This window comes from Leuciscus leuciscus (assembly GCF_965113295.1).
Source record: "Leuciscus leuciscus genome assembly, chromosome: 14".
Classification (NCBI taxonomy): Eukaryota; Metazoa; Chordata; class Actinopteri; order Cypriniformes; family Leuciscidae; genus Leuciscus; species Leuciscus leuciscus.
Genome location: NC_138738.1, coordinates 22,480,662 through 22,499,050, shown reverse-complemented (window position 1 = coordinate 22,499,050; position 18,389 = coordinate 22,480,662). Strand labels below are relative to the sequence as shown.

The 18,389-nt window shown below is 39.4% G+C and overlaps 1 protein-coding gene across 4 annotated transcripts; it reads right to left on the bottom strand.

Annotated features, from left to right (window-relative positions):
* Positions 1-440: 440 nt before the first annotated feature.
* znf207b (zinc finger protein 207, b) lies at positions 441-10,476 on the bottom strand. 4 transcript variants are annotated; one of them, XM_082136924.1, is made up of 12 exons: positions 10,280-10,476; positions 9,742-9,868; positions 9,525-9,663; positions 9,242-9,427; positions 9,081-9,156; positions 8,945-8,997; positions 8,242-8,384; positions 5,037-5,129; positions 4,374-4,586; positions 4,033-4,177; positions 1,011-1,193; positions 441-792 (listed from the first exon to the last, which is right to left on the bottom strand). In XM_082136924.1, the coding sequence occupies exons 1-11, from the start codon at positions 10,318-10,320 to the stop codon at positions 1,033-1,035; spliced, it is 1,377 nt and encodes a 458-aa protein (XP_081993050.1). In that variant the 5' UTR covers positions 10,321-10,476; the 3' UTR covers positions 441-792; positions 1,011-1,032. The 4 variants fall into 4 exon arrangements, with proteins under 4 accessions (XP_081993050.1, XP_081993049.1, XP_081993052.1 ...); XM_082136923.1 differs by having other exon boundaries at positions 441-1,193; XM_082136926.1 differs by lacking the exon at positions 10,280-10,476 and adding an exon at positions 10,145-10,258 and having other exon boundaries at positions 441-1,193; positions 9,742-9,910.
* Between the last annotated feature and the right edge of the window lie 7,913 nt (positions 10,477-18,389).

The window sequence follows — 18,389 nt, the reverse complement described above, 5'->3', positions numbered from 1 at the left end:
ACATGCAGTAAAATTGGATTCTTTGCAATATAATTCACACAGCGGGTCTTACCTGCAGACCAGGAAATGCTTCCAAGCCATTGTACCAATTTAAAACTGGTAAGTGAGAAATATCACATCAAGCATGTCATGTCAGTCAAATGTGTGGTGCAATTCAAATCCAACTTCTGGAAAGCTCATTCATGCAACTAGGTTATTAAGCGAAAAATGTGTCAATTGACAGTTAAAAATATTAAGGAGTGATCACAGCTTTATTCTTTACTATAAATGACTCTTTTAATGGTGTGTTAAGACTAAATGCCTATATGAACATTCCAGAACAAATTAGTTATTGACAGAGTGAGTGTATCTGTAACGTCATTATGGCTTTATCAAGAAAACCAACCTGCCTGAAGACTCCATTGTTCAGGAAACACTCACACAAAAACAAAATCAAGAAGAAAAAAAATCAAAATTAAGCATGTTTTATTACAATGAACATAGCAAAAAAAAAATTTATAATGATAAAAAAAAATTACAGAGAAACGCATTTACCCTTGTTCTATTTAAACCCTGAACAAATGGATGCAAACAGTTAAAAGAAAAAACACCATGACAACAGTGATCTGAAGCCCTCACCAATCTGATGTTGGGGACGTAAAGTCCAACAGCACAGTATGGTGCTGTGAGGGCTTCACTACTAAGATAAAAGCAGAAATCTTACTGGGAACTTGCCTTGTGCATGGAGATACTGTTAGGCCAGCGGCTTCAATATATTATGAACCTTTGTCTAATATACTGTACTTGTACAACCTGAATGAAACACAATAGGAAGAAAAGCAATACATGTATCAACTGTAACATTGATACTGCCGTTATCTTCTTAGTCTTTTTTATTTAAAGGCTGAATCCAATACTTTTGTGTGATATAACATATCTTAAATGTCCGGTTTTTCTTCAGCAGTGGGTTTAGAGCTCATTGGTTTGGCTACAATAAAAGCACAAGATGAGAAAAGGTTTAACCTCCAAACCTAGTGGGACGACAGCGCTGTTTCAGTATCGGCTGCCTGGAGACATTACGGGTGGCCTTATGCCCATGGGAGGCCCAGGTGGGCCACCTTGGTATGGGGGCACCATTGGGGAACTCTGTCCATAAGGAGGCATGCCACCAGTCAGATAACTAGGCATGCCCTGTGGAGGACCACCATACTGACCTAAAAAAAACAACAAAAAAAACACATATTGTGATTAAACTAGAGTGCAAGTTTATTATTTGTGTGTGTTTTTAAGTCCTGTCAGTTTAAACATCAAGCGCAAGAAGACTGGAACTCGTGACTGGAGACTGGAAGACCGTCTCGGCGAGTATCCTCATAAACAGTCAGTTTGTAAACAACTGACAAAGAAAACTGATGTAGGGCCCTATGAAATCCGTTTGATTTTTTCTCAAATTCCGTTTTATTTTTTTCCGAATTCGTTTTTTTTGGATTTATTTTCAGTCCTTTCGGATTTTTTGGATTTGCTTGTTTTCTTTTCACTTCTAAGCAGTATTGACCTTTAAAAATTCAGTTACACAAACTCACAATTCAGCTTTTTTATTTAAACTGTTAATATATTCAGCAAAGCACATTCAAAATTCTCCAAAATTCAGCCAAACCTTCAACAAATCTCTGGCCAAAAATAACAGTAACATGAAGGTTACAGTTACAAAGTAGGATTGATGAATATTAAATTAAAGATTAAATGCAGCCATGCTGCAGGGAGACAGAAACACTGAAACAACGATATGTGCCTGACAGAAAGCCAACACAATGACATATTACAGCCTAAAAGTACAGTGTTAACCCATCATCATCAGTGACCCCTCCATGTAAGCAAAAAAAAAGATAAATTACTGACATTTACAAAAACAATGCACATTAGCTTATCTTTTATTATTAATAGTAAAATTCGGTCGGATTTTCCCATGGCGTCTGTCGTTGCTATGCAACCGTGCACTCTCCACAACGACAAAGAAGTTTAGTAGCTAATAGATTTCCACCACCGAGAAACGCTTGCTGTCGCTCTGCTACAAGGGTTATTTACGGAGAAGAGAAAAACACCCGTAGTGTTTGTGGTGAACCCACATCCTTTATGTTGACTGAGCTTTCAATGTTGTTACGGAAAGGGTGAAGTTGATATGTGGTTCTTGTCACATGAACTGCGGTGCGCTTGCGGCATTCTGAAAAGTTGAGGTGTTTTCATCTCGCTGCGCCTGGAAAAAACGAGCGCGTCGCTTCAATTATGAGCGCATTTGCCGCGCGCCTACATTTGAAATGACGAACTTGAGCGCGCAAAAGACACGACATGTGAACGGCCCCTTGACGAGCTCGCTTCGACATTTTTTTCCTTACGCGGGAACGTAAGGACATATGGTTACTAGGCAACATGTTTAACAATGCCATTTGGCCACGGTTTAGGTAGAGACCTCGATCTCTACGTTTGTTGTTTTAAACTGAAAAAAATGAGAAGTAAAAAAAAAAAATCGTTTATTTAATGTCAACAAAATATATGCAAATTCCGTGCGTATAAGAGAATTCCGTTTTCATGTTAAATTCCGTCCGCGTTTTCCGCATCACGGAAATCATAGGGCCCTACTGATGCGTATCATATTGGATCCGTGAATTTATCTTGAAAGGACAGCAGCCTAATAAACCTGCAGCTGTTTGGGTCACCACGAGTAAAATTTTACAAGCTTTAACAGAGTTAAACAGTCAGTTTTTTCCAATATTGTGTAGCCCTGGACTAAATTTAACATTTACATAATTTAAACAAGACTGACTGGCTGCTAATATTAAGCATACATCTCATTTTGAAGGAGTTTGGCCTGCCAAACTTAATGAATTGAGCTAATCATCAAATCATCACTTATTTTAATGCCTACGGTTTTTCATAAAAGTACTTTATCTCACTTTCTAAATCATGAGTCTTTCTCTCGGGTGTCCCAGTGGAAGAGAGAGCACAATGAATTGTTCTTCACGTGCACAGTAACTGAAATGTACAACTGTTTAAAGAAAAGGTTCAATAAACTGTTGCATAGATATGATATACTAAACATCAATATCTAATCTCTTCCCCTTGTTTTGTGAACTTTTCAATGTGACGCGCAGCACGCAATGACTTACTTCAAGTGCATCATTCTGCGCACGGGATGCACATAAGCCGCTCTAGTGCTCTATATTGAACCCTTTCATAATAGGCCTATAATACTTTTGAATGAAAGATTATTATTGATGAATGAAATTAAGATTATTAATGGTCTTTCTTGTTCTGTCCTATCAAATGTTGTTGCCTTTTGTAAAAGCTGTGCTATACATTTAAAATGTCTTTTCATTTTATAGTAGGCCTATAAGTAAATACTTTTTTTTTTCATCATTGTATTTTATAACAATACAAAGAGCAATATGGAACATTTTTAACTAAATGTTTTTTTTCACTATAACAACATTTGCTGCCAAATGATCCACTAATCTTTTTATAATAGCATTTTAATGAAACGAGAGAGTGCATCCGCGGTGATAGAAGAGATATGCGCTGTGTTATAATGCCTTGCTATTGACGGTCATATAATTTAATGGGTATGGTTAAAAAAAAGTGCATAGACCTGCTAATTTTATTTGTTGTTTGTTGATTTCCAAATATAAAACTTGTTAAAATGTTTTCAGTGTGTGTATCAGTTCTTTCAGTAACATTTTCATCTAATTTTAACAAAACTGTGATATTGATAATTGTGAAAATTTTGGTCACTATAATCGTGATATGAAATTTTCATACCGTTACATCCCTAAAGGAGGCCACTCTTTCCATCACAGAGCGCAAACAAACACTCATGGGAGCGTTTTAAAACAGACGGCTATCAGCGAGTACCACTGCTACAGAACGACACATCAAATGATCAAATAAATCTTTGGCAGGACTAAGATTCATTTTTGGCGGCAGCTAAAATGGTTTTAATACAGGAAAAACCCTGTGACGGTGACAAATCATTTCAACACAGAAACACAGACACAATCTTACCATGTATGGGATGCCTCATTCCAGGCTGCTGAGGTATCATTCCTCCCACTGCTCCACTAGGGGGAGCCGAGGCAGCAGCCGCTGCAGTCTGCCCAGACCGAGGGATTAGCCTCTGGTACCTAGGCAGCTGAGCCCGTCTCTCTTCCTGAATTGGGGCCAAGACAATAACAATGTAATCAAACACTTGCAGTAACAACAAAAAACTTTGGACTGCATGTATTCTTACAACATCACTTAATTGGTATATTTGTGCTTTTGTAATATTCCCTTTAACACCAGATAATGCATTCACAATTACTTACTGTCAAAAAAAGTAGTTAGAGCAAAACTCGAGCACTCACCAGCGAAATATCCTCATCAGGGTGCATCAACTTACTGGTAGCACTCAAGGTGGTGAGGGTGGCTGGCTTACTTGTGACTGTGGCAGGGGGTTTGGCCACAGTGCTGGGGGAGACAGCAACAGAAGGAGTGGAAGAAGGCTGGGTGTAGGCTGGGAATGTCACTTTAGGAGAATCAGAGGCATTTGATGATGGTCCTGATACAGTCTGCTGCGCCTAAAAGGAAAAACTGACATTTTCAAAACATGCTTGGAAGAAAAGCAAATGTCTTGCCCAATCACACGCACTGCTAAATTATAATTTTTTCTTGTAAAAATGTAAAGTAGAGCTGTTTTGGATAATTCTAGAAAAAATGTATTTCAATTTATTTATTTTTTTTATAAAATTCATACAAAGAAAATACAAATCTCTTATGGTACAAAGAAAAAAGTATGGTTAAAAACAAAAGCTAGTACAAGTACATATAACATGTATATAGAACATGCTGAACGCAAACAGCATATGCATGCATCAAGAATCGAATCAAATCACTAAGCAGCTAAATATTGGCCTAAATACCAACACCACAGCTTCATATGCAGGTGTGCATATACTAATGACAGAAACAAGCGTGTCTGATCTGCATGCTGTGCTGCAGTAAAGAGAAGCACACAAACTAGTGCGTACTTGGGCAGAGCTAGGGAACAGAGGCTTAGAGGAGGCAGACTGTGTCTCTGCATTTGCAGGGGCGGCGCTGGGGCTCGCAACACCAGTCCCCATCTGAAGCACAGAGAGAAAGGATAACAGTATATATGTATATTAAAAAAACACCTTTCCTTAGACTCAACTCAGGATTTAACGTCACAAAGTAAACAGCCAATTACTGTAGAAAGCCATGTGTGTTTGTGCAAAAATTTCAAAAGATTGTTTATAACGAGTTATAGTCTCTTTAGCGACAAGAACTTAGCTGTTGTCCTTTACTGGCAATATATTTGTCAAAAAACTAAAAGAAAAGTACTTCACCATTACGCTGGGTTCAGACTACATGAAATCAGCCTGGTTTTGGTACGATCCATTTGTTGTAGGGTGTCGTGATTAGGGTTGGGTATTGGTTTTGTTTTTTTCGATACCGGTGCCAAATCGAAACTTTTAAAACGGTACCGGTGCCTAGACGGTGCCTGAACTGATACTGATACCCCTGACATGGGGAGATGTCCAGAAAACAGCCCAGAATCGACCAGAGTGGAGGACCTTCGTTGCTGCCCTACATGCCAGAGGCATAATGGGCAGCAAGTCTGTATTCGGTATGCTACAAACCAGCTTTAAATTTCAGCAATTCTTTTCACATTTTTTGCCTTCTCTGGCCAAATACGACACCTCTCCTGACTTATTGCATGTCCTGCACAAGTTGAGCGTTATTTTAGAACGCATTACCTTAAATGCCGTGACGCGAAACCCTTGTAAATGACGGAAGAATGCCGTCATTTACAACTGTGACAATGAGCGCCCATCAGGATCAACTGAAGGATGGATTTTCAAAAGTATGTGAGGTTCGCGGCTCTATTGCAGTAAACTTGCACAACTTGAATTAATAATTTATTAGATGTACGCCGGTCTGTTATTGTAGGGACATTGACTTTACATTTTCACACTAAACATGACGCAGAACAAAACAAACAGTGATTGGTTGCGTTACATGTCAGTCAGTCCTTGGATGATATTTTTATTCTGAAATACATGTAAGTGAATGCGTTTTGTCATTTAAGAAACCTTTATAATTATCATGATTCATGTTAGTTGATCTTTAACGCACAATGGGCGCCATGTTAGTACGCACCGCAGTTCAGAGAATTGTATCAATCAGATTTAGGCCTACAACGTCAATTCATCCACTTCTCTCGAAATACATTAAAGTAAGTGGTTGGTGAAGTGTGAGAAGAACAGAGTAAATTTTATAGTTACCTACACAATCTGTATCTAAACACGTCATCAATTTATAATTGAAAGGATTGTTATTGCCGCTTCCATAGACAGTGTATTTTGCAACTATAAATGTTGTTTTGCTTGTACTTGTACAAATGTCTGAAACCTAAAATTAACATTATGTGGTTGAAAACACTGAATAGTCGTGATATATGACTGAGGCTGAGAGCGTCTGTCTCTGGCTCGGCGCCAGCCAACACGCGAATGCAAATTGGAATTTAGCAGTTGATGATCACGCGATCTGAACTTGCTAATCACACCAGTGCGGACGTTCGTATGCGTCAAAGGGTTACCTAGCTATCACATGCGGTGATGATGTTTCTTATGGCGCTTTTCCATTACCAGTACCAGCTCAACTCGACTCGGCTCGCTTTTCGCTCCGTTTTCCATTGCAGATAGTACCTCCACAATAGTACCTGGTCGTCCTAGCGACGCCGCAGGAAACTGCCGTGACTTAATCTTTTACGCGAGACGCGCGAGACACACCCGCTACCCAAACACACAGGACAATGGAGGAAATCGAGTGTATGCTGTTTTTGGATGTTTTTGTTTTTGCTGTTTTTTATTCAGGATACTCCGTCTGGCGCGTGCAATGATGACGCAGTGAATAGTGACGATTCTCTCTGACCAATCAGCAGTCTGCTGTGTTTTCACGTCACATTTTAGTATCGCCTCAGCTCGCTCAGAACCTCGCCGGAGGTGGTACGAAAAAAAGTACCTGGAAGCAGGTACAGGTACAACTTTTACACAGTGGAAAACCAAACAGAGCCGAGTCGAGGCGAGCTGGTACTGTGTAGTGGAAAAGCGCCATTACTTCCGTTTCAGAGAACCAGAGAGCAAATATTTCAACAGAGCTGAGGCATTTAAGTGGCACCAAAATGAGGCACCTAAATCTGCGTTTTGATTCGGTCCGGTTACATACCAGTTACTTAAGTTCAGGTTCCACATTAGTGCCCGGTTTCGGTACCCAACCCTAGTCGTGACGATTCATAAATGACAATGGGCGTCGGGATGCAAGAGATCAATTTATCTCGCATGGTGTCTCATAGTGGAGGGCAACCGTCGCTGCACCTGCAATGCCTCACGACATCCCAACAGAAAGACTAGCAACAGCAGAGTCATCAAACAACTCTCAATAAGCTGCCAAGAAATACGGTGTCAGAGTTTAATGTTAGAAGATGGCGGGCCCAAAAAAACAGTCTTAAAAAGCTTACCGCGGTCCTAAAAGCAGCCGCTTCGAAGAAACTGACAGGCAAGTGTCAGTACGTAGCCGAAAAAAATAAATAAGGGGCTGCCCATAACCAGAGCGTCATCAAGCTGAAGGCACCAGAAATCACCAAAGAGCTGAACTTAGCCACCAGCGAGGCCCATCATTTCTTATTTCGGCTACGTACTGACGCACTCGCCTGTCAATATCCTCGAAGCGGTGTAATGGATTAGCGCTTGCCCTCCGACTTCAGGGAGAAACTGCTGTCTTTTCAGCACTATGAGATCGGCCTATGGAAAAAATATTCATATCCCCTGGATCAGATAATGCGGATCAAACACCTGTGTTTTTTGACATGCCAGCATCTGTCACTGTACATAAAAAAAGGTGAGAAATCAGTCACAGTAAAATCTACTAAATGAGAACTTCAGGTTATTTTTATGGTAGCTATGCCATAAAGTGTTCATTTCTTAATGTGATTGTTATAGGTACATTTTACCAGTATTTACCATACTTTAAATACAAAAATATGCAATTTGAAAATATTTTTTAAATAAAAGTTTTTTCTTTAAAAGACAAGATTTGGTCTTCAAAAAGCCTTTTTCCTAAAAGGTACATCTTGAAAACGAGAGGGGGGTCTTATATTCAGAACAATACGTTACTAAACCAGCCAACAAGTCAGTCTGGTCCTACGTTCAATACCTGCACAGCGCTGGGGAAGAGAGGTTTAGAAGCAACAGACTGTGTGGCAGGTACAGCTGGTCTGCTGGCCATTCCAGGAGCTGTGACAGGGGCTGTAGGTGCCATAGGAGGCATGCCAGGCCTTGCAACATGGGGTGGCATTCCTATAAACAAGAAAATTATTTACTACTACAACCTTTTGACAGTTTTTCCCATTTTTGTCTAAGCTTGAATATGATTACAGATGCACAAAGTTTTGTTGACGGAATATATTCAGTCAAAACAGCAAAAAGAAAGTATTTTCTTTTAAACCCATTGATTTACAACTTAACGTTTAATAGACGCTCCACGGATGGAAGCGTTTTGGAGTGTTTCATGTGCACAATATGGATAAGCTATAACAGGTAAAAATGTCAGCAGGGTGGAAGCACTTTACAGTGACCAAAAATTCTGCAAGGAGTAGCAATATGTAAAATTTGTTCAGCTAAAATAGAGGCAGCTTGTTGCCAAAAAACTTTACTATAACTCGTTTAATTTACCCAAGAACAAAACCCAGAACAGTATACAGAGTTTAATTAGCAACCATTTATTTATTTGTACGTTTTTTTTTGTTTTTTTTTAAAGCCGAAATTAAAATGTTCCTATTAGTGCATCACTAAAAAAAATGACTTATCTATATTAACTAGTTTATTTAAATAGTTTAATGACTGTCTACAACACTGACCTGGTGGCATGCCAGGCATCATCGGATGCATCATCCCTCCCATTGGCATCATGCTATTCATAACAGAACCACAGATTAATCACACTGGACCATAATAATAAGGTTATAATTTACATAAATTAACATTGAGACCTACCCCGGTGGCATGCCTGGCATTACTGGTGGCATTCCAGGAATCATTGGTGGGACACCAGTCAACATATGTGGCATGCCTTTAGGAAAAGATATGAAGTCTTAATGGGCGTGTGGCCATACTTTTTGTTTGAGCTGTACTCTGTAAACTTTCGTTATACACACCTGCATAACCATGTGGCATGCCTTGGGCATGAGCTCCATGATGGATGCCTGCCTGGGTCATAGGAGGCATGTAGGCAGCCTGAGGCTGAGCAGCAGGCTGCTGAAATGATGAAGGTCCGGCTTCATCATCGTCATCATCATCCTCCTCATCAGAATCATCCTGATTCTGTTTCTTCTTCTGACTCTCTGCTCAGACAATAAAAAAAGGTTATATATCTGTGACAAACCATTCTATTGACATTTTACAAACCACTTAGATTGCCTAAGCACTATTACACTGTACCATGCGACTTTTGTTCAAGTACTCTTCTCCGATCTTGCATGTCTTTTTCTGGAATACCCTCCATGCCGTAGATTTCCAGTTCTATGTCTGTTCTTCCTGGTATTGCATTAGGAACTCCGTCTATTGTCTCTTTGTGCACCTTTAAAAAAAAGACAAATATTTAATTCAACACCCCTTAGCAAATATCAACGTATTATAGGTTATAAAAGGTCCATACCTGCATGCAATGTATCGCTAATCCAGGCCCCGTGTACAGCTTCTTGTGACAAATATGACATTTGAAATGTTTGGCTTTCTGGTGCTGAATGAGAATCTTCTCATCATCAAAATCTCTGTTACAGTACCTTCAATTCTGGTTAAGGATCACATTCGGGGAGGAGAACATACTTTAAATAAAAAGAAAGATGTGAAATGCTTCATATGAAACTTTACTGTTTTAAAAATGCATCTGGCTATGCATCTGTTCTAGATCACCATTACAGCGCAAAATGTTCAGAAAGCGCCTTGCTACGTTGAGACAGCTAACTTAGCGTGTCTAAAATACTCTCTTAACCCTAACAAACATGAAATTCGAACTAAAATGGCATCAAGACAACAAAATGCACCAATACTAAACATACAGGTTTCTGGTTTTCTTTTACAATGTAGCAATAAATGTAACTGCAGCGTGAGACTGACAGCATGAGCTTGAATTCATGATCACGCTGCTGCAACACAGCACTGAACAGGCCGCATCGGGTCATGGAAAAGGATACCAACACCAAGGCTTCATTTGCTTCTTCTTCTTTCTTCCCATTTTAATTACTTCTTTTTTAACTACTTATCTTCTTCTCAGCCACAAGGGAAATAATTCAAAACCGTCAATACGCACAGATTCTCGAGTTCAGGTCTGAACACACAAAAAATGGCGCGGCTCCGCTAATATCTCTTCACCCACAATGCAGCGGTATATGACGCAACCACGCAGCTGCGTCGCGCGCTCCTGACGAAGACCCCTGATTCCCCTCCCACATAGGAACATGCACAACATCTCTCAGCTTCGTCAACTGTTATTCCAATAAAATGACATTTCTGATGCAAGCTAAAATTCACCTTAGTTTTTCACCCTTATACCATTCCAGACCAGCAAAACTGCATTTCCCCCACACTACAAAGACAGAACTATCCATCAAAAAAAAACAAAAACAAATATTGTAGTCAGAAAAATGCCTTATCCAAATAAAGGAAAATAACTTTTTATTTCGTTAGTAGGCCTATATCACATCACAAAACATCTGTTCAGAGAGCTATCAGAATGAACCCACAAAATAAGGCAAGCTCATTATGTTATAGATTTGCAAAGGAACTTTGTGTTCTTAATTCTCTTTTTAAAAGGATAATGATCCATCCATGAAATATTAAGCACATTAAGGATCAAAACATCAAATGAGATTTCAACAGGGGTGGATTAAATCCTTCCCTCGCACTTTCTCGTTGGTCAAAATGACCCGAAGCCCTAAAATTATAGGCCTACTTAATTATGATTATTTTTCGTCCAGAAATGACAATTTATTTAATTTTGATAATATTTTGTTCAATGCAAATTTTTTGTAGCCTAGATTTTTTTTTTTTTTTTTTTATTTACCTTTAAATTACTAGATTTTATCCATAAATAATAAATAAATAGTAATTTAAGCACATTCCTCACATTCTTTCAACTTAAATTCAAAATAACTTTTAATTCAGTTTAAAATATCTTACATTGGGTGTCTTTGCCGACCTCTTGTAGCCTGGAAATCCAGACCTAAATTTCAACTTGTGCTCTCGCGAGAACTCTGGTTTACAGCCTTGTTTATACTCGACGCAGCCGCAAGATCGCGAGGCGCGCGCAGCAAAAATGACGTCATTGCGGAGTGGGCGGTCTCGCGCGTTGGGTTCGCAAGACCCAATTTCGCCTGGCGGTGTGCACGGCACTTTTTGTAACATCGCGCGCGGCGCCGCATCCGAAGATGAACGATTTCGAGGCGACTTTGTCCGAGCTGGTACGTCTGTACCAGCATGTTTATGATCCTTCCATGCGGGACCATAGAGACAGTCAGATGGCACAGAATTCCTGGAGGGAAATTGCGAAGACGTTGGGGAAGGAAGACGTATTTTGTCGAAAAGTTTGGAAAAATCTTCGAGACAAATTTGTCAAAGCCAAGTTTTAGCTGACATGCTTGCAAAAGTGGACCCAAGGAAGAAGCTTGATGTAAAGTTCAAGCTGAATCAGGTCCTTTTTGATGCACTGAGGGACAACGATGCATAGACTTTGTTTGCCATTACACACATTACAAAGTACTTAGAATTTTAAATAATACACAATAGATACATTTTTTTAAATTCATTTACAAAAGAGATTTGTATTTATAGTTTGCTGTGAAATAAAAACAAAAACTAAAGATTTTATTTTGTGTTTGCATTTATAAATGTCTTCATAAATAAAAGTGAGGCAGTACACTGATGGTAACAGACAGTGATTAACCTCATTCTTTTGTCTCTATACACATAGAAACATTTACATTGATGGCGACCAATAAAAGCCTCTCATTTTGTGAATAGAAACACATTTCTATTAAGCACCCAGTTTGCACTTGTCTAAAGTAACTGCTTACATTTACAGTAGCAGAAGTTTGCCCTGCTGATAAAATTAGTTTAAACACTCTTCAATAAGGCTTCAGCTTGTAGTTTTGTATTACAAACTCAGTTACTGTAAATGCTATATTAACAAAAAATAAAAACTTATATTTTTATTAACATTGCCAAAGAGTAAAAAGGTAACGCATGTTTTTATGTTAGTTAATGCCACATGACTACATTAGTCAACATTTTAAGTGGATCTTAAAAGTTTATCAAAGTTGTCTTAAGACAGCAACAGGTATCATTCAAAAATAATTGTAGAATTTTGATGAAAGGTTTTGATCCACGCAAACTACTTCTTCACTGCTGTTTCCCGGTGGTTTAGAGGTAAATTACTCCGAGTCGCCCCCTGTCGTTTCAAAGAATAACACAACGGCGCGCGCGTCAAGTATAAATGCCTCGTCCGTCTGGAGAGGTGCGCGCGCGGTCTGCGGTGACTCGCGCTCTTGCGGCTGCGTCGAGTATAAACAAGGCTTACCAGGGTAGACCTCTTGTGAAAAAAAAAAAAAAAAAAAATGTCACGACTCTAGCCACTAGGTGGCCTTATAACACTATTTGGAGAAAATGAGCTGTTCCGCTGGGAGCCATTTTTAATTCAGAATGCATTCAGATCCACATGTAGACATCATACAAAATTTGTATTTATTTTTTGTTAGAGATTTAGCATTTTTAGTTTGAATTTTGAGCATTTTTACGTTTTTCTATGTGTAGCCTACTGAAAGCATTCCTCGCATTCCATTCATTCCTAAGGGGGTCAAATAGACCCTAAGGGGGTAAAAATAGATTTTTAAATTTCAACCACAAAACAAATTTCTTTTTTCGTGTATTCGTATTTCAAGTGCGACAAAAATCCTAGGGTCTTGGACCCTAGGTGAACACTCAATTTTTATACTTTTTAAAAAGATACATTTCAAAATGACCCGAGGGAAGGATGAGGGTTAGACCCCCTAAACTAATCTGATAACACAAGGTTACATAAGCAAAAGTCATTTTTAAGAGTTATGGTTCAACTTGAAAACAAAACCTTACAAAATCAAGTTACCACTTTTTACAGTGTACTCTGATGAATTATTTATAACTTGTGAACCCAACTGTTAACTGCTCTAAGATGCGATATAAATCACAAGTATGCAGCAAAATTAAACATTTCAGAACTAGTGAACCCAACTCTTACATCTATAATAGAATATACTGTTTCACTTGCGAGATAAGATATACATTTAAACAAAGCATGCTGCAATATTTGTAAATAATCTTATTTAGATGAAGTGCATGTGTCTTATGAGTTTTGAGGACAATAAACACCATAACATTGGTCCTTGAATAATGTGCCAGGGAGTTAGTTGGAGGACATTTTTGAAAGGAACCTAAACAGTTCAAGAAAAGTTTTTTAGCAGAACAGCAGAAGTCAAACAAAATCCCCTTCAACGGGGTGTCATATGCAGACGGCCTCACCACCAAAAACCCGAGGTCGCTTATTTTGGGCTATTTTTTTTCCTCTTGGCAACACTGTTGTAATGTCATCTTCATTGATATAGCGCTTTTAACAATGTAGATTGTTAAAAGCTTGCAGATAATGTTGATTGTTAAAAGATTGTAGATAATGTTGAGTTAGCTCTCAGTTTTGCAAGGATGGTTTAAAATGTATTTTCACTATCAGAATCATTTGTGGACATTTTGTGCGAATGTAGATGTTTAACTGTGAAGATGGAGCATGGTTCACTTCGATAAGGTAGGCCAAACTCTCCTTGCTTTTGAAATGTCATTGAAATGTCAATTCAGTGTTCTGGTGGTTTTATCATCTCCAGAGAGGTAAGAATATCCTTCTTCTTGTAGATAAAATGTAGATAATAATCATATTATTATTCATTTTAAATGGATAAGCTAATGGCTTGCAGTCTCAGGCTGCGTTCCAGTCCAAAATGGTCATGCCCTTCACTCGCTAACTTCCCTCCGTCTCGTTCACTCGGATGCACGTCATTGCTTACGATGCACGAGTGCCCACTACTGGCGGAAACTGCAATGGACTGAATTGGAACGTCCTAAGCCCTTGATCACTTGGAATCAGCTGTGGAGTTGATTTATTATTTAAAAAAATTTCCCTTTAAGAATTTGTTTAATGCAGCATCCAAATGTATATAGGTGTGTGTGGGTTGTTTTAAATGAAAAATATATATATTTAATATATCATAGAGTTGTTTGTTGTGGTGGTGATTAGACGAGATTTGTGGTGGCGTCACAATCGTACTGCATTGTGGGACATATAGGTGCCTGAAGTGTACATATGAAGTAGACTCGCTCCCTCGGTCAAAATCGAGGGAACAAGGGTCTGTCCATATAAACTTCCCTAGTCCACTTCACGAAGTGGAACGCACTTCAAAATGGCGGCGGGGATTCCCCCGAGGGGAAGTGCTTAGGGAAGTTCGCAAGTGCGTGTCTTAAAGTGGACTGGAACGCATCGATCGTTGAATTCACCCTTTATTTAAATCAGTGATTTCACTGAAAGCTGCTTTGAAGCAAATCTATTTAAAGCTGCAGTCTGTAACTTTTTTGGGTTAAAAATTATCCCAAATAATTTTTTGAGCAAGTAGCCTACATAACCAGCCAGTGTTCAAAACTATATGCTTGCCTTAGCTCGATTCAAAACGGTAAGCTTGTAATAATGTTTTTAATTCCAGTGGGACTGGTGGATTTCCACGGGAAATTCAAGCATGTCTTTGTGTCATTACATCACATCTGTAAAGAGGATGTCCCGGCTAGTAGGCTATATTGCGTGTGAGGATGTTGGAGGTGGAGATTTATAGCCTTTTCTCGCAGCACTTTGATATAATTAAACTTATCAATTCGATGGCGGATCCAGAAAAGTTGAAACGACGATCACCAGTGATAACTGGAGATTCACCCGTTGTACAAGGATAAATATTAGAAGGGCTTTTGAAAGGTAGCGTGAACTCCATGTTTTGAAGGGATTCAAAACGGACGCAGATACGGCTTTTTTTCCGTGCATCGGAATATTGAATATTGAATAATGTAATAAATATGCATCTGATTACAGATAGGCCTACGTGTGTTTGTATTTCAAAGAGAACCAGTTCTAAGGAACATTAATTTGTTGGTATGACAATACAAATTAGACTGCACAGAAATGGAAACTGATCTATAGGTAGCCCAATACACATTAAATGTAGTCATGCAATGCGGATGTTGTTAACATTAACAATTTGAGAACAAAGTATAATTTGCACGGTTTGATGTGATATGATAAGCGATCGTTAAGATTTAATCAGCGTGATTTACTGCAATGCTTTTTTCCCCTTAGTTGGTCAGAACAAAAGTAGATGTTACTTGTTCAGATTACATTTTCCGGTGAAAATTCTTATGTTGGTCATACTTCCAAAAAGTAGAATCTGTGATTCCGAATGATAGTATCCACACCAGCGAGGTGACTGACAGCCTCACAGTTTCCTCAAAACATTGGATTCATCCGCGATGTGCCGTGCCGAGGCACAACCCACGTAAAGTTGATAATTCCGTGATTAACTGCAATTGCAGATTTCAAACAGAAATGGCGACAAAGTAGCCTAGAAATCTAGACGCACCCTAGCGGCAGCAACATTTATTTTGCAGCCAGTGTGGTCTAGCAACTCTCCGTTGACTTTCGAGCTGGAAAAACCAAACTCAGGTCAGGCCAATCACATAGTGTATAGACTAGGCGGGGCGGGCTTAACATAATGACGACAGAGTTGCGACGGTTCCCTGCTACTTGAAAACAAAGAATGGCTGTTGCTCCTGGAGAACAGTCTGTCGAATCGGCTTTGGCCGCGACTCTGGAGGACTTGGAGTTAAGCTTTTCTTTGAGAAAAGAGCAAAGAACGGCACTTAAGTAATTAAAAAAAAAGGAAGATGTGTTCGGAGTTTTGCCGACTGGATACTAATACTAATACTGGATACTGGATACTAATATTATTACCTTTAATATACCTAATATAACTAGCCTTCTTCGTTGCTCTGATTGGTTGTAGCGCTATCCTATTGCGTGCAGAGGGAGTTTGAGAGACAACCGTTTATCCCGCCCCTCGGATTGAGCCGTGCCAATGGTGAGTTGTCAGACCTAACATCTTGATGTAGGTCTGGCTTACCAGGCTAGCGACAAAGAGGAAAAACTACGGACTGCAGCTACATTAATGAAAAAATATTTTATTAAAATTATATTAACTTGAATAATACAGAAACAATTCAATTTAATTAATCATTTAAACTTGTAATATTGAATAGAAAGTCCTGGGATAATCCTGTGATAAGCTGTAGGCTTCCCATGTGTTGTATGGCAACTTCTCTTGTACTTTTGCAGTACTTTGGAACATCTGAAAGGGTTATTATCAGTAACAGGTTATTACTTAACTCTGCAGGAAAGTGACCCTCCAGGAGCAGGATTGGACACCCTTGTAAAGAAATATCCCTATTTGACCAGGTTGTGCTCAGAACCCTTCATTCCTGCTGGTCACTGGGATAAAGACCTGGGTTTATTGACTGATGATTGACTAAAGATAACAAGGGGGGACTAGGAGTCAGGAGAACAGTATCCAGGACAGGAGACCAGAAAACCATTATACATGCAATGTAACCAACAAACACAACTGAACACTGAGGGGTATAGGCCTAAACACACACACACACACACACACACACACACACACACACACACACACACACACACACACACACACACACACACACACACACACACACACACACACACACACACACACACACACACACACACACACACACACACACACACACACACACACACACGGCCAACAAGGAACTAATCACACAGGTGTTTAGTACAAAACAAAACAAGTACATAACCAGTCACTAAGACAACGGGTGCTTCTCAATATCCCTCCTCGTCTCCTCGCTCCTCCGTCCTCCATCCTATGACCCGGAAACCGATCAAGCTCAGCCATCTTGAAGGACATCTTAATTCTCTAACTGCACCGCGAGGAGGCGAGGATTGAGGAGTGAGGAGGCTTCCTGAGGAGTTATGAGGGAGGATACACAGGTGTATCCTTTGCGGAAGAGCTTTATTGACCAAACGTGACGCACGTATAAATTCTCCTCCCCCTTCACATCGGTCACAATAATTTTAATTTATACTTTACCTTTGCAGTTTATATAAACCAAACATCTCACATATTTCAACAGGGTATCTTTCTTTATTATTATTTATTATGAATTTCTTAAATAACCAAACTAATACAACATAAGGGCAGATCCTTTGAGCGCAGCTGATGACGCTATGAAGTGACTTTCGAGTGATCAAGTATACCAATGTATAAAAAAGATTTCATTCGATTCCTTCGTCCTTATTTTCTTTCCATGCAGCCTTCCCTCGCATCCTACAGGGGTGGAGCTGAGACATGAGGAAAGGAAGCGAGGAAAGGAAACGAAACGAGGATGCACAAATAAGAATTGAGAAGCACCCAACAAATGCCAGGTACACACTACACGATTTTAGCCCCAATTTTCACTCGCCAACAGTTTTGCGGAAATCACAGACAAATGCCCGGAATCAAAGGCAATCTGTGCTCGTTCACGTAAGTGAAAATCGTGTATATTATCAAAGACGTGATCTGAGAGAAGCGCAGATGCTTCGTGATAGCCTGTGATATATTTAGCATGCTAAATATCTGGACCTGTATGCGACTCAGAGTAGCCTACTGCAGTGTGAAATGTGTTTTGACTGGAAATTACATTGCGTTGAACAGAACCGAACATCAGCAAGCATGGTTACCATTCTCTTCTTCATATTTTTTCCCATACTTTTCCTTATCCTTTTTCACTGCAAATCAGCGCACAGCCAACTTGGATCGCAAGCTTCTTGCGGGCTACAATTTTTAACAGAAAGAAATCCAGTCTCGCAGTCTCCTGTATCACGCGTGATCTAATACATTATTTCCTGAATCACTTCTCTAGTCAAGTGTGTTTGGTTGTGAAACATAGGTGTAGACCAGACAGAGTTGTCGGTGAATTGTGTGAACCCATTATAAAGAGTGTGTTAAGGCCCTATACTCACGGCAAAGTTCTTTTTCGTTCTTCGCTTAGGGGTAAAGAGAAGTTCAAAATACGTGAGCAGTGATATACTGTAAGTGAACATCCTGTGTTCGGGATGTAAAGTGTTAAGGCTTATCACCTTGCCCCATT